Source organism: Equus caballus, chromosome 11 (assembly GCF_041296265.1).
Source record: "Equus caballus isolate H_3958 breed thoroughbred chromosome 11, TB-T2T, whole genome shotgun sequence".
In the NCBI taxonomy this organism is placed as follows: Eukaryota; Metazoa; Chordata; class Mammalia; order Perissodactyla; family Equidae; genus Equus; species Equus caballus.
In genome coordinates, this window is record NC_091694.1 from 51389724 (window position 1) to 51405916 (window position 16193).

At 55.3% G+C, this 16193-nt stretch overlaps 1 protein-coding gene across 4 annotated transcripts; it reads left to right on the forward strand.

Annotated features, from left to right (window-relative positions):
- The first annotated feature begins 723 nt into the window (after positions 1-723).
- ARHGEF15 (Rho guanine nucleotide exchange factor 15) lies at positions 724-12116 on the forward strand. 4 transcript variants are annotated; one of them, XM_001504820.5, is made up of 16 exons: positions 724-917; positions 2889-3571; positions 3859-4191; positions 4438-4492; positions 5364-5422; positions 5524-5735; positions 5850-6010; positions 6186-6338; positions 6482-6611; positions 8234-8308; positions 8412-8504; positions 8587-8747; positions 8844-8996; positions 9153-9235; positions 9590-9694; positions 10461-12116. In XM_001504820.5, exons 2-16 carry the CDS (start codon positions 2938-2940, stop codon positions 10610-10612), a joined length of 2559 nt encoding a protein of 852 aa, XP_001504870.1. In that variant the 5' UTR covers positions 724-917; positions 2889-2937; the 3' UTR covers positions 10613-12116. The 4 variants fall into 4 exon arrangements, with proteins under 4 accessions (XP_001504870.1, XP_070082622.1, XP_014584167.1 ...); XM_070226521.1 differs by having other exon boundaries at positions 787-917; positions 11304-12116; XM_014728681.3 differs by lacking the exon at positions 724-917 and adding an exon at positions 1332-1457.
- The last annotated feature ends 4077 nt before the right edge of the window (positions 12117-16193 follow it).

The following is a 16193-nucleotide window of genomic DNA, read 5'->3' on the forward strand; positions in this document are numbered from 1 at the left end:
AGGAATCGTCCATGCAGATGTCTTGAGAAGGAGGTTTCCAGGCAGAAGGCACAGCCAGTGCAAAGGCCCTGAGGCAGGAATGTGCCTGAGAGGAGAGGTTAGGGAGGACAGAAAATATAGGGTCTTGTTGGTCATTGTAAGGACTTTGGCTTTTATTCTGAGGAAAAGGGGGTTAAAACATATTTTCATCCCAGCTTTCTGACTTTTCCTCCCAGTGTCTTGTTTGGAGGGTGTGTGTGTGTGTGTGTGTGTGTGTGTGTGTGAAGGTCTGGCCAAGGCAGGCACCTGTGCGTGGGTAAAGGCCCCCAGAGTTCATAACTGCCCTTGCATCTTCCTCCCACTATCTTGCTTCCCAGGCTGGGGTGTGGCTCATTCCACCCCCTCAGTTGTTTTTATGACACACTCCCTCAGCCCTGGGAATTCAGCTTCTCAACCATAGAGCAAATTAAAGGTGAGGGGGACCCCTACCCCCACCCCACCCAGGGGTACTGACTCCCAGCCAATCAACATCAAAGCCTCTGAGTGGGACAGGGAGAGGCAGGGGGCTGGGACCGAGAGAGACAGGAATGGAGAAGGGTGAGCGGAAAGGGGTCGAGCAAGCATCATACCCACTTGGAGGAGACAGGTCTCAGATCTCTCTCCCCACCTCCCCATCTCCCAACCCCCATCCCGGCCCTCGCTCCTCCTCTCCACACACACACACACACACACACACACACACACACACACACACAAGCCTGACACAATGGCCGGGTGGGGCTGAGGAACTGGCTTCCTCTGCGGAGATCTCAATCTGGGCCCTCAGTTCCCGCCCCAGAAACACAGGAACAGACACTCGGAGACCTGGCCCCATACTCCTTGCTCCAAGGGGCAGGCAGGACAGGCTGAAAATAGAAACTGCTTCCAAAAAGATAAAGGTAAATTTACGGGGAGCTACTGCAGAGTTAGGGAGGAGAAACCTGGGGTGGGGGTCCCTTGGTGTGAAAGAACAGGCTGGCTCACACCCAGGGGGACAGCTTGGAAGCTAAAGGGACAGGCTGTCTTGCGAGGTGTGGGAGAGATGGTCAGATATGCCCTGGAGGGACACCTACACCATCCCTTAGCTGATACAGAGGAGTCTAGATGTCCATGCCATGCCACTAGCCCAGCCCTGTGCCAATGCCACCCCATCCTCACCCCACCCCTGTCCACCCCCATCCACACAGCAATGCAGACAGAACGTACGCATACAGAACAGCCCACTCTCCACGCCTGAGTTTAGCTTTTCCCTAGACCCTGTTAACCTCCGGGACCCGGGGTACCGGGTCCCTCACATCTTCCAGAGCCTCAGTGTGCGCATGTGGAGTGTGGTGTGGTTTGGTGGGGGGGGTGTCCGGTTGGGAGGAGAATCCAATTCCTGTTTCCTGCCCCTACTCACTCAGCCCTGGGAGGTGACTGAGAGTGGAGAGGACTCAAGGGTGAGTGCTTGGGCCGAGTACCTGGGTCCCTGTGAGAGGCCTGAGTGGGGGGTGGGAAAGGAAGTAAATTCAGGCACCTGAGAGGGGGTGGGATCCCTGGGGGGGGGGCATGACTGGGGAGGAGCTGGGCAGCTGGTGAGGCCACTGCCTGGGTCACCTAGATAAGGGGCTTCCTGCCAGAACACAGAGGCCATTGAGCTGCAAGACTCAGTCTATAGCCCCCAGCCCCCACCTCGCATCATTTCTCAAGAACCCAATCTGAGGCCTGGAGGGGTCTGACTCTCTTGCTGACTCCTGAAGGGAGTCTGGGGGTGCCCCCATCTCCCAGCCCTGACCCTGCAGCCTCTTCAGGATCACAGCCTCCTTCCCTGAGGGAGGAAGTGAAGGCCAGGCCCCAGAGTCCTGGCCCCACTGGTCCTCACCTTCAGTCTGGTCTCCCAACCGCCCGCCAGGAACCCTGGCAGGACTCCGGCTTCCACTGAGGCCTCTGTGACCAGATGGAGGGACAGAGAGCAGGCAGGGAAAAGAGGATGGGGCGGGAGAGACCATGCCCAGGGCCTCCTGGTCTCTTGGGGTCAGTGGCTCCAGGAATCTTCATGGCAGGAAAAGGAGACTAAAAATAATCCGGAAAGGGAGAGTCCGGAGAGAGGAACTGGGAAATGGGGGGCGGAGGGCCCACTGGAGCGGGGAAATAGTGATGCATCCCTCATCACTCAGGCATGAACGCACGTGCACAGATACACACCACTGCACAAAGGCCCCACACAGACAGTACATGGCACACATGAAGCCTTGCAACCCTCTCCACCACACACCACACACTGTATACTCCACTCTCTTGCTGCACACCCGCCCAGTAAGCACACAGCAAGTATACTCTCGGAACACACATAACACCCCATTCACATAGCACCAGGAACAGCACACACACACCATGTCCACACACACTTAAACCACACACACAAACCTCCACAACACACATTACAGACACACAACACAATTCGTCAGGCAGACACGTCGTGGCAATGCCGGCAAGCCCAATTCCCCTTACTGATCCAGTTCTCTTGCACTCCACCCCGCAACTGGAGTCTCCACCTAGGTGCCCCCACCCCAGCTTCACTGTCTCTTCTGGCCTGACTGTGGCAGCAGAAGCCAAAAGACTGAAAAAGAAATGGAGTCTGGGAGGGCCAAGAAAGGCTACCGGGGTGGGGGTGGGGGGGTCCAGGGACCTCAGAGAATGGATGGAGAAGGAAGGGTGAGAGGTGGAGAAGAGAGAAGAGAGTGGAAATGAGAAGGAAGGAGAGGATGTGCGCCAGCCTTCCCTCCCGACTCCAACGGCATGGCTCATTTGCTTGCAAATGATTTCTGCTGGCCTCAGTCTACCCCCTGGGTGGCACTAAGGGTCTCTCTTTCTCCCTCTCTCCTCCTCAGGGGATGACTCCAGCAGAGTACCCCACTCCTTTGAAGAGCTCAGAGGAGGATGTCAGCCCAGTCACTTCCTGCAGCAACACCCCCTACCCAGAAGCCCCCTCGGATCATCCGCCCCCGGCCCCCCTCTCGCCCCCGGGCTGCCCAGTCCCCAGGGCTTCCCCACAATGGCTCCTCTCCACAAGATCCTCCCCTCACCTCCAATGATGCACCATCCCCAATGTGCACCCCCATCTTCTGGGAGCCCCCAGCCTCATCCCTCAAGCCCCCTGCCCTTCTGCCGCCCTCAGCCTCTAAAGCCAGCCTTGACTCCCAGACTTCCCCAGACTCGCCTTCCAGCACCCCTAGTCCAGCATCCCGGCGCTCTGTCTCCCCAGAACCTGCTCCCCGCTCTCCAGTTCCTCCACCCAAACCCTCTGGGTCACCCAGCACACCTTTGCCCCTGCTTCCCACGGCCCAGGTCCCGGCCCAGGTCCCGGCCCAGGTCCCGGCCCAGGAAGGCTCTGCCTCGGCCCCAGGCACTGTGCGGAGACTGGCTGGCAGGTTTGAATGGGGGACTGAAAGTAAGGTCCAGGCTGCGGACACCCTGGAGCCAGGTCCCCAAGGGGGAGTGGAGGTGAATGGGGAGAGAGAGACTCCCCAGGGCACCCTCACCAAGAGTGGGTCCCACGAGAATGGTGCTCCAGGTAAGCATGTTGTAGGTCTAGGGTGGGCTCAATCCAGCTCGTCTTTTTTGTTTTCAGTGCTGTAAGCCTGGGTACTCAGGGGCTACCTTTGCAAAAGTGAATTTCATGTTTGGAAAACCTGGTTTCCATATTCCTGGGGGTTTGAGGAGAGTCAGGCTTGAGGAGACAGATGCCTGGGGCTGGACTATGCTCCCACTGCTGGGCAGGTTAAGGGGAGGATGGAGGCCTGGGGAGGGTGGGACCAGGCCCCAAGGGCCTTCTCCTTAGGACACCCCTGTCTCCTACAGATGCTGCTCTGGTCTGCCCTCCCTGCTGCCCCTGTGTGTGCCATGTAGCCCGGCCTGGCCTGGAGCTCCGATGGGTCCCTGTGGGGAGCAAAGAGGACGGTCCCAGGGCTCCCTGCCGGGCCTCCCCACTGCGGACCTCCCGCTCCCGCCCTAACCCTCCAAGCATCAGTCACCCCCCAGTCGTCCTCACATCCTACCGCTCCACTGCTGAGCACAAACTCCTGCCGCCCCTCAAACCCCCCAAACCAACTCGCGTCAGGCAGGACGCCACCAACTCTGGAGATGCCCCACAGCCAGATCTCGATGCACTCTGTGAAGATGGAATCCAAACAGGTATAAGGCCTGGGGGAGTGGGATCTCTGGGCTAGGAAGGGAAGGGGTGGAGGTGGAGTACTCTAAAAACCAACAAACTACAACCCCTAACAGGCCCTGGGATTTTTTTTTCCTCCATCAGCAACTGCTCTGGGGCTGATGGGAGTTGTAGTTTTTATATTAATAGTCTCTGCTGGGGTCAGAGTCAGGAGCCCTGGGCTGGGGATCCTGGAGGCTTGTCCTCTTCACTCTGGGTTCTCTCTCCAGGAGACAGTCAGGATGAAGCTCCTCAGAATGCTCCTCCAGCAACCATGGAGGGCAGGTACCTAACACCCCGACCCTGACTCCTACCTGAGGGCGGACTAACCTTCAGGTCCAGCTAAATCCCACCTCCACAAAGGTGGAGTGAAGGGCTGGGGCTCTGGAGATAAGAAGTCCTGGTTTCTAATCCCAGCTCTGTCCTTTATTAGCTATGTGACCTTATACAAGTCACTTAACCCTTCCGGGTCTCAGCATCCTCATCTGTGAAATGGGGGTAAGCATACCAACTACTTCTTAGAGTTGTTGGGGTAGGATGATGGTAAAGAGCTGGGGCCATCGTAAGTGCTCCATTGCAGTTCCCCGACTTTGAGCCTCTATTGCAATTATTGTCTGCAAATCCATTTGACAACCATGAACATCTCTTCTGTGTTATCTGGGCCTGTTAATCACTTTAGATTCCCCACTGCTACCAGAGTTAATCCGAGTCCATTCATTTATCCAACAAACATTTACCAGTGTTCATTCTCCCAGGTTTTTATCTTGGGTGAATGGGTGTGTGGTGGCGCTGATGACCAGAACAGGTAGTGGGGAGGTGTAAGAGTTTGGGTTTGATCATACTGAGTTTCACGGAAGCACAAATAGGACATTCCAGACAATGGTTGCTACATGAGAGGGCTGAAGAAAGAGACTTGGAAGTCTCTGGTACATAGTGGTTGAGATGATAGCAACAGATGGAGCCCACTTAGTTCAGGGCCTCCGATATAACAGGCACATTAAAAAAATCTGGGGTTTGGTCTGGGGAGCCATCAGGGTCCCTGCATACAACCCGCATGTGGGTTGTGCACTCCTTCATGCTCTCACGTGAATAGCACCCCCCGGAGGTGTGCAACAGCGGGGACTCTGGAGGACTCCATCCCTTTCTCTCTCCACAGGGACGAGGAGGGGCTGGACGAGCTGAAGGGGCAGAACTGGGAGCTGCCCCTGCAGGATGGTGAGGGCCTCTGGACGGGGGGCTCACTGCCGTGACCGTCGAGCAGTGGGGAAGGGTGCTGGGGCACTGGACTTTCCTGATGTGCTGTGTCTACTCTCCAGAGCCCCTGTACCAGACCTATCGAGCAGCCGTGCTGTCAGAGGAGCTGTGGGGGGTCGGTGAGGATGGGGGTTCCTCTCCAACTAATGCTGGAGAAGCTCCCACCTTCCCACGACCCCCTGGCCCTCGCAACACACTGTGGCAGGAACTTCCAGCTGTGCGAGCCAGCGGCCTCCTGGACACCCTCAGCCCCCAGGAGAGGCGCATGCAGGAGGTGGGCACCCCTGGGGTCTGGCCGGGCGGAGCTGGTGTAGGGCAGGAGTGTGACCTGCGCCCTAGGCTGGCTGGGAGCTGGGCTTTTGGCCATTGCCCTGCCCTTCCTCCTCAGAGCCTGTTTGAGGTGGTGACATCTGAGGCCTCCTACCTGCGCTCCCTGCGGCTCCTGACGGACACCTTTGTGCTGAGCCAGGCCCTGCGGGACACACTCACCCCCCGAGATCATCATACCCTCTTCTCCAACGTGCAGCGAGTCCAGGGAGTCAGTGAGCGGTCAGTGGGGTCCCGTCCTCTCAGCAAGCCAGGCCCCGGGCTGCGGGTACTCCTTAGCTTTCTTCCTGTCCCAGGGCCTCCCTTCCGTAGGCCCAGTGGGTGCCCCGACCTTCCCTTGAGAATCGGGAGACCTGGCTCTCTGCCCCCTCCATTGCTTGTGCCCCCACTCCTCCAGGTTTCTAGGGACGTTACTGTCCCGTGTGCGCTCTTCCCCCCACATCAGCGACCTGTGTGACGTGGTGCATTCCCACGCGGTGGGGCCTTTCTCGGTGTATGTGGATTACGTGCGCAACCAGCAGTACCAGGAGGAGACCTACAGCCGCCTCATGTGAGTGCGCCCGAGGCGGGGGCCACGTCACCCTTGTGGGAGGAAGCCGAGGGCAGGCGTGGGGTCCAGGCCAGGGCAGCCGGAGGGATCAGGGCCTCGAGGCAGACGAGGCACACGCCAGCCGCCTGGGCCTGCCTCTGCAGGGACACGAATGTGCGCTTCTCCGCCGAGCTGCGGCGGCTGCAGAGCCTCCCGAAGTGCGAGCGCCTCCCGCTGCCGTCCTTCCTGCTGCTGCCCTTTCAGCGCATCACGCGGCTCCGCATGCTGCTGCAGGTACCGGCGCTCGCGCCTTCCCTGCCCTGCCACCCCGCTGCAGAACGCTCCCGGGGCCTCCTGCCGCTACCACCACTTCCCACCCCATCATGGACACAGGAATCCCCTAAATCAGGACTCCTCGTCTGGGCCTCTCCGTCCAGGGCCCACTAAGCACGACCTGGAGCTACCCAAATGTCTCAGGGAGCAGACTGGGCACAGGAAAAGAGCCTCTGGCTAGAGAGATGAGTCCTAGACTTAGCTCTGCCACTCACCCGAGTGACCTTGGGCAAGTCCCTCATCTGTCTGGGTCTCAGGGGTGTGTGGTGAGTGGTCTTTTCTCCTCAGCTGTATCTTTCCCTGCATGCCTTCCCAATGGGGGTGATACCACCCCCACCGAGGCAAAAATTCATTCTTTGGAGGGGTAAAAAGAAATCTTAGATATTCCAATGGTTGTAGTACTCTGAAGGGCCATGGTACATAAATAGATGTACAGTATATCTGTGTATTAAAGTTTCATGGTGGGGAGGGCAGTGAGGGAAAAAATGCCTGAAAAGGCTCCTTAGCAGGATGATACTGAAAAAAAAAAAAAAAGAAAAGCAAAAAAGGCTGAGAAACACTCTGCTATTGCAGGGTAGAAACTTCTCCCTAAACCAGGTCACCCGGTGTGGGGATCTCATGTGAAGAGTCCCTAACTAGATTATCAACGTCTTTATTCCTTATTCAGCTTTATATATCCCGAGCGTAGACCACATAAACATAATAATCATAATCATAATGGCTACACAGCTACCGAGTGCTCTGTTCTAGATGTGGCTCTACGTGCTATACACCCAGTTAAACTTGCCAACAGCTGTAGCTAGGAACTATTATTGACCCCACTTAAAAAAAAAAACACCACAATAATCATTTTTTTTTTTGAGGAAGATTAGCCCTGAGCTAACATCTGCCGCCAGTCCTCCTCTTTTTGCTGAGGAAGACTGGCCCTGAGCTAACATCCATGCCCATCTTCCTCCACTTTATATGTGGGACCCCTCCACAGCATGGTGTTGCCAAGCGGTGCTGTGTCCGCACCCAGGATCCGAACCCTGGGCCGCTGAGGCGGAATGTGCGCATTTAACCACTGCACCACCGGGCTGGCCCCAACCCCACTTTATAGATGAGGAAACTGAGGCACAGAGAGGTTAAATAACTTGCCCTAGGTCATACAGGTAATAATTGATGGAGACAAAGTTTAAATCCAAGCCCTGTTCACCACTGTGCTATATTGTTTGTACTGATAGTTATGGTTAATAATTATTAAAATAATAGCTACTCTCTTTGCAGCATTTACTATGTCCCAAGGACTATGCTAAGTACACGATTACCTCAAATCCTCACAACAATGTTATTGGTATGCTAGGTGAGAATTACCCCCAATTTGCAGATGGGGAAACTGAGACTCAGAGAAGTAATGTGACTTGCTCAGGGTTATGCAGATGGTGAGTGGTGAAGTCTCTCAGCCTTATTGGGGCTGGTCCCCCAGCTCTGTAAACTCCAAACTGAGCATTTTGCCAAGACAGGCAGGGTCCTCTGAGTTGTAGCCCCTCCGAATCCCAGGGCTGTGGAGCAGGAGCCCAGTGACCCTTCCTCCTTGTCCCCAGAATATCCTACGCCAGACAGAGGAGGGATCCAGCCGCCAGGAGAATGCCCAGAAGGCGCTGGGTGCTGTCAGCAAGGTGAGCAGCAGGGATGCTAGGGCCAGGGAGGTGACGAGGCAGTAGGGAGAGATGGAAGGGGTGGAAGGGAGCAGGGGTGGGTGACTCGGCTGGCCTTACCCAGATCATTGAGCGCTGCAGCGCGGAGGTGGGGCGCATGAAGCAGACTGAGGAGCTGATCCGGCTGACGCAGAGGCTGCGCTTCCACAAAGTCAAGGTTAGTCCCTGCCCAGACTCCCCACCTTCCCTTTCCCCACAGTGCTGGGAGGAAGCCAGACCTCCTCCCTGCTTCCTCGCAGGCCCTGCCCCTGGTCTCCTGGTCGAGGCGCCTGGAGCTGCAGGGGGAGCTGACGGAGTTAGGGTGCCGGAGGGGGGGCGTGCTCTTCACCTCACGCCCCCGCTTTACCCCCCTCTGCCTGCTGCTCTTTAGTGACCTGCTGCTCATCACTCAGCCCAAGAGGTGGGTCCCAGGAAAGGAGGGAGCCCAGGCAGAGGTGGGGAGGAGGAGTCCAGCTGGACCTCTGCTCTCCCCCTCAACTCCCTCTTTCCTGGGCAGTGGGCAGCGGTTACAGGTTCTGGACTATGCCCATCGCTCCCTGGTCCAGGCCCAGCAGGTTCCAGACCCATCTGGGCCCCCTACATTCCGCCTCTCCCTTCTCAGCAACCACCAGGGCCGCCCCACCCACCGGCTACTCCAAGCTTCATCCCTGTGAGTTGTGTCTCCTTCAGAAAAGATCCTTGAGACCCCCACCTGACCTTTCAGAGCCCAGCACCCTCCTCCCCAGTCTCTCTCCTCCGAAGTCCCTGCCTAACGCCCAGGAGTATCTGCTGGGCCAACTGTGACCCCTCCCTCTATCCCCACCAGATCAGACATGCAGCGCTGGCTGGGAGCCTTCCCTACCCCAGGCCCTCTTCCCTGCTCCTCAGACACCATCTATGAGGACTGCGGTGAGTATCTTCTAGAGGGGAGGAGGGAAGGGAAGTGAGTCTTAAGGGGAGTATGGGGGAGAAGCTAAAAAGAGTCTGGGCTGGTGTCATAGTGGTTAGGTTCACGCACTCCGCTTCAGTGGCCCGGGATCCGTGGGTTTGGATCCCGGGTGCAGGCCTAGCACCGCTCATCAAGTCATGCTGTGGTGGCATCCCACATAAAATAGAGGAAGATGGGCATAGATGTTAGCTCAGCGACAATCTTCCTCAAGCCAAAAGAAGAAGATTGCCAACGGATGTTAGCTCAGGGCCAATCTTCCTCACTCACACAAAAAAGAGTCTTGATCCTGCTGTAATGTCACCCACCCCAACCAGACTGTTCCCAGGAACTCTGTTCAGAGCCTTCTGCACCGTCCAAGACCGAGGGACGGAGTCTGGAGTCCAGGGCTCCCCCCAAGCACCTGCACAAGAGCCCTGAAGGTGAGAGACTCATTTATTTATTCATTCAATAAATATTTATTACGCACCTACGAGGTGCCACTTGCTGTTCTAGGCACTGTGAATCGAACAGGCAGAGATTCCTGCCCTGCTGGAGCATGCAGTCTAGTGGGGGAGAAACAGTAAAGAATAAACAAGTAAATTTTATAGAGTGTCTGAAGGTGATAAGTGCTATGGAAAAACAAAAGTGGAGCAGAGTCCAGGAGGTCAGGAGTCCCAGGGTTGGGTAGGGTTACAAGTTTAAATAGGGAGTTGAGGTGGGCCTCATTGAAGAGGCACCATGCGAGCAATGACTTGATGGAGGTGAGGAATCTAGGCACATGTTATCTGGGAGAAGACTGTTCTAGTCAGAGGCAAGAGTCAGTGCAAAGGTCCTGTGGCCGGTGTTTTTCAGGAACAGTAAGGAGGTCAGTGTGGTTAGAGGGAGTGAGGAAAGGGGAGAGAAGCAGATGAGGTCATAGAGATACTGGAGACCAGTTCATACGCGTCCTTGCAGGTCCCTATAAGGACTCAGGCTCTGAGTGAGATGAGCAGCTACTGCAGGGCTTGACAGAGGAGTGACAGTGACCCTTTTTGATGCTGCTGTCACCTCCACCTCCAGTGGCCTTTCTACCATTGCTCCAGGCTTCCATACACTAATTCCTACACTCACCATGACTCTCAGGCATTAGACCTCATGGTGCCACCTTTCCCTCCTGACCCGCCCCCTGCCCTGGCCCGACTTGGGCCCCTGTCTCTCTTTCCCCAGGCTGGCTGAAGGGGCTTCCTGGGGCCTTCCCTGCCCAGTTGGTGTGTGAAGTCACAGGGGAACACGAAAGGAGGAAGCACCTTCGCCAACACCAGAGGCTCCTTGAGGCTGTTGGGCCCTCTTCAGCCACCCCCAGTGCCCCCCCACCCTAATGCAGCCTAGGGAGGGGGCACAGGTTGGGATAGCTGCAGCATGGCATGGAGAGGACAAAGCCCATCCATCCATTGGATTCGCTGTCAGTGAAAACGCTACCTCTAGTGGCAACCAACAGGGACTGAGCTTCAGGACAGAGCAGCCAATGAAAACAGGGCTGGCAGAGCCCAGGCAATGATGGAGAATGAGGATGGCTTGAGGGTATTGCCAGTGGAGACAGAGTGGACAATGGGTGCCGAGCTGGCTATGCCCTTGGCCAATGAGTATCCCTGCGATGGTCACAGACAAGGAAGATGAAGCTAGGTCAATGCATTTAAAAAGGGCCGAGCTGGAGTCAAACTCCTAGGATTAAAATAGCCAACAGTGATGAGCAGGGACCCATCCAGCCAAAGAAGATAGTGATCCAGGCCCAAGAGACCAGTAGTGACACTGCTTGGTTTTATCGCAATGACCTGTCCTGTCCTTTGAGTCTGGGAAGTATTAGATTCCATTCCCAGGGTGCCTCCTGTGCCCCCTCAAGCCACTTCTCTTCTGGAATCCAGAGTGTGTTTCTCAGAGAACCCGTGTGTGTGCGTATGCATCAGAGAAGGTGATTCTGCTGAATGTGGGGTGTGGTCTTGGCCCTCTCCCAGATGACTGAATGCTCCATTTCTTCCCTCATCCTCCATTTTTCCTATTATTCTCTCCAAGACACTAGGTCTGAGCTCCAGAAGAGAATGTGCTGGGTGTGGCTTGGCAGCCAGAGGCCAGAGCTGGGGAGGAGAGCCCCGGGTTCTGGGTCTCTTGGAGGCCAGGGCTCCATGACAGTCAGAGGGTTATGTTATGGAGCAACCAAGCAGCTGGCAGAGGAGCCCAAGGGACTGAAGATGGCCAGCAGCTGGGGCCCGAGGCCCCTTGAAGCCCACAGACCTTTCTCCTTGCCCCAAAACTTGGCCTCCGTAATTCCTGCCTACACATCCTCCAACCTGAACTATAACCAGTTGTCCAGACTCAGCCTCAGGCTTTGGACTGACTCTGAGTCCCAGCTTTGGGTGAAGAAATGGAAGCTGTGGATCACTGGCCAGCTGGTGAGCCTCCCAGGCTTTCTTGCCTTCATCCTGGTCCTCTCAGAGAAACACTGGGCCAAGCAGTGGGCAGAGAACAGAGAGCCAGTGTTGCTGCCCAACTTCATCCAGAGCATCTGCTTCCAGATGAGAAACTGTCCCCACACGATGCCAGAAGGAGGTGAGGGATGAGACAGAGCGGAGCAGACACTTGCTGGCGAGTGGGGGCCCAGGCCTGGCACACAGCCTTCCCTGAGCTAGGCCATCAAACCTTCCCTTCAGGTCATGCATGGCAACTTGCCCAGGACAGAAACTGCTACGCTGACCACAGGAGGTGCAGGGACTCTGGGAGACTCAGAGGGAGAAAGGCCTGGCATTTGGCATGTCCATGACTTTGGAGATTCTCCTAGCACGGTGCCCGGCATATGAGAAACCTTCAATAAATGTTGGTGGAGCTGTATTGAGGCTCTTCAGGGGAGTGTGTGTTTCCAAACGTGGCTTTATAAGGGGGGTGGGGCTGGTGGGAAAGGGATTCTTTGAGAGCAGGTGTCAGTTCTGCTGGGAGCTGGGGCTTGGAGACCAGGTGCAAGGCCTGAGTGTGTTGGGCCACTCAGCTCCCGAGGGAGCTAAGGCGGTGGCGGTGGTGGTGGGTTTGCAGATGCTGGGGCAGAGGGCTCCTGCAGGTTGGGGAAGACGAAGAGGGAGGACCAGGTATGGCTGGGGCCCCAATAGGGGATGAAGGTGCAGCGAGGACAGAAAAGGCAGGTGCTCAACAATACAGGTCCTTTACTGAGGAGCCAAGCATCTCTGTGTTTAATTCAATTCAATTCTACACCTATTTATTGAGTGCCTTCTATGTGCCAGGCACTGTTCTAGGATCTGGGGATGCAGAGATACAAAAGCCAAGGGCCTTGCCCTCGAGGTGCCTACATTCTGCGGGGGCAGGGGAAGCACAATTACCAAGTGAACAAATTAATAAGTAAGATAAAATTAGGTAGCAGTGAGTGCTGTGAAGAAAATACAGCAAGGGCTGTTATACAGAATATTGTGTGTGTGTGTGTGTGTGTGTGTGGCTTTGGGCAAGACCCTGGAGGAGGTGACATTTGAGCTGAGACCCAAATGACTAAGGAGGCAGCCCTGGGAAGATCTCGGCAAAGAGCATTCCAAGGGTGGCAACAAGAGGGCTGAAGTCCAGGAAGGGAAGGTAGTGGTCGTGGGAGGGAGCTGGGGCATGAGCTCCCTCAAGGTTCCTGGTGGGGGGAGCCCCTCCGCACTCTGCTCTGTGCCCCCCCCCCCCCCGAGATGCTCAGAGAGACAGACAGACATCCAGAGGCAGACACAGAGCTACACATGTGCCCCATATACATTCCCTCCCAGCTCCTCACCCCTCCCTGAGTCCGGCTGCTAAGAAAGTCCCCATGCTCCAATTCAGAGGTTAATAACAGGATAATGGGGAGATGGACACCAGATAAGAGTTGTTTTGGGGACATAAATGCACATAAAATACAACCACATGTTCCAAACAGAAACTGAAAAGACAGGGAGGGAAGGACTGCCATGTTTCCTGACTTCCCAGGGTGGGTGTCTGTTATCTTAGAGACTTCTTTCCATTTTGGAGTGACCTGAGTGTGTCTGTGCCGTCCTGGAGGGGTCTGCATTCTGCAGGCCTGTCTAAGAGGGCTGAGGGGCATGAAGCACAGCTACACGGGAAGGGGGCGGATGTGAGGGAATGAGGACCACCAACGTGGAGAAAGTGGATGGGACAAGGAGTGGGGCCAGAGAAAGGAGGACAGAGGAGGAGGCTGATGGGGGGGCAGTACAGGCGGTACAGGACGCGATAGGTGACTTGGCTCATCCTAAATTCTCTCCCTCCCTCTCCCCCGCACCCTCTGCCAGGCATCTACCTCTCTGCCATAGCTGTGTACTACCTCCTGCTGGTGTCCATCATCCTCTCTGTCCTGGTTGCTTCCGGCCTTCCTGCCCCCCTGGGTTGCCCTCTGCAACTTCCTCGCAGGTGTGGCAGGAGGGTCCCTGGGAAGAGAAGTCGCTCGGTGCTGACCTGTCTGGCATTCCAGGCATGGTGAGGGGGGGTGGTGGTAAGGGTCAGTACAAATGTCCCAGGTGGTAGAGAGGTTCACTGACCCACTTGGGGAGTCCTGGATCTATTACCCCATTCCTTCACATTCTATCACGCTGGGGAAGGTGAAGGACGAACATTTTCACAGGCTTAGGAGAGACACAAGTGTGCCCCAGGTCTCAGGGAGGTGCCTCAGGGGACAGGGTGGGGAAGCTGGGCCCCTGTTGGGAGTCTGTCTCTCTGAGTTGGTATGTGCTTTCTCCGCTCACAGCCCTTCTCCTCATACTCGTGGCCTCCATATTTGTGGAGTCCATGATAATGCAGATGGCGCAGGGCACTGACCTCTCTTTGTGCTAGCCCTTCTATGGGCTCTGGGTCAACAGTGTTGTGGCCATTATTGCTGGCGAGCTGAGGGGGCTTGCAATCACAACCATAGGCAACAGGTGGATGAGAGGAGCCCCCCTTCTCCCCGCAGCCTGCTCACTAGCTCTCTCACCTCTGCTAGTTCCACTGACCCCTCCAGCCCACTTCCTGTGATCCTTTGCAGAGCCCTTCAGCCTGGCTTTCTGTCCATCTCTAAAAGCTTTTTTCTCTCCTCTCTCCTTCCTCTCAGGGCTCCACTCTCTCTTCAGCTACAGGGCCTCTTTGTGCTGGTTTCTGTTTTGGGTTGGCCAGTTTACCCAGGCCGGCACACCATACCGGTGAAGGAGGACTTCTCCACCAGCCTGATGAACTCCCGAAGGCCACCCCGACCTTGCTCCCCAGCACGCCCTCTCCAAACTACCTCAAACTACCGACTCTCCACCCTCCAGCGCCTCAGGCCACACCAAGGGGAGCAAAGCGGCTGAACTCCCCGAGGTTTCGCTCGGATCCGAACGAGACAACCGGCCCCCTGAGGGGCGTGACCGGGACCTCCCTGGCTCCGCCCCCAGTGGTTGGCCCCGCCTCCAGGCGGGGCTCGGCATCTCCCGGCCCTGCTACTCTGGCTCTCTGCAGCCCACCCAGGCCGACAGGGCGTGGGGGGCTTCCCGCCCAGGGCCTCAGCAGGTCTTCGGGCGCGGCTGGATCTACTGGTTCTCAGCGCTCGCCTCCCACGCGAGGCAGGGCCTGGCGCTGGCCGGTCCCCGCCGAGGAATCCTTGAGATGTCGAGGCGCGGGCTCTTCGTGGGCACTCAAGCGCGCCGATGCCCCCTCTGCGCCGGCGAGTGCTGGGCGCCGCTCCCCGCGCCTCTGGCCTTGCCCACCGACCCGCCGAGCTCTCGGAGTCGCCTCGGCCTTTCTGAGGTCCGGGGCCGGCTTTTAAGCTGGTTGATCGGCTTCGGACGCAACTCGTTCAGCTTCTGAGCATCCGAGGCGGTGTTGCGTTTTCCATCGGTCCCAGTTCCTGGGAACTTAGCCCTGCCTTAATGTTTAAGCTCAAAACTGCTCCACATCCGACCCACTGACTTCTGGAGTCTCATCTCACTCCTCCTGGCCCCTAATTTTCTGTTTCTCCCTTTCACTGGTCCGTTTACCCCTTTGCCCTCAGCCCCCTGGAATCGCCTCCCCTTCGCTTCTGAAACCTTTCCCCACTCCGTCCACGTTTGGAAGTAGGAAGCTGCCCTCTGCGGTAAGGGTTGGGGTTGAATCCAAATTTTGTGGGGCCCTGTCTAAGAAAAAGAATACAAAATATGAATTAAAAGTTGGGTATGAAAGTATTTAGAATGATAAAAGAAATGATAAATCACATTTTAAAAAGCTGATAAATACGACGAACGTAAAAACCCAGATAAATAAGATAATTTTACGAATTTCTTGACACATCGCTAATATTTTTCTCCTGTGATCTTTGGTGGCATACTGTCATTGCCTCTTCACATGACGATGATATTATAATTTTCTACAGAGAGGATAATTCAGTTTTTCCTCTAGCACGATTGATTAAAATATGTTTCTTATTAATACTTTAGAAAAGTTTCTTTCTGCTTCATTACTTTTTATTGGTAATGACATACATTTTTAGGAATGTTGTCAAATTTGGGAAAGCATCTATCAATTTTCCCATATGACCTCTTAAAATTTCAGAGCATTTCACATTTTTATATGCAGTTGCTAATCTTAAATGCTCTTTGAATTGACAGGACTCGTGAGCCACTTTTTCCATGAACCTCCTCATTCTAAGGACGTGAGTTTTGTGCCAAATCATCACGAAATTTAAATATTTTCCACTGCCTTTCTTTATATGATCTACTCTTCATTAATTGCATTATCAAATAATCTGTGAATTTTTAAATTATTCCATACATTGGTTTAGAGATTAATATATGCAAGTGTTTTGTCAATGAAATGTTTTTTCAGGTTGATTTTCTCTGTTATTGGCAATTACGCGTCCATTTCTCAGGAGCTGCCATGCTTTGTCAGAAAAAGATGCATAAGATATGCCAAAAGGCGTTCCTATACATGGAGTTTCATAAAACTTTC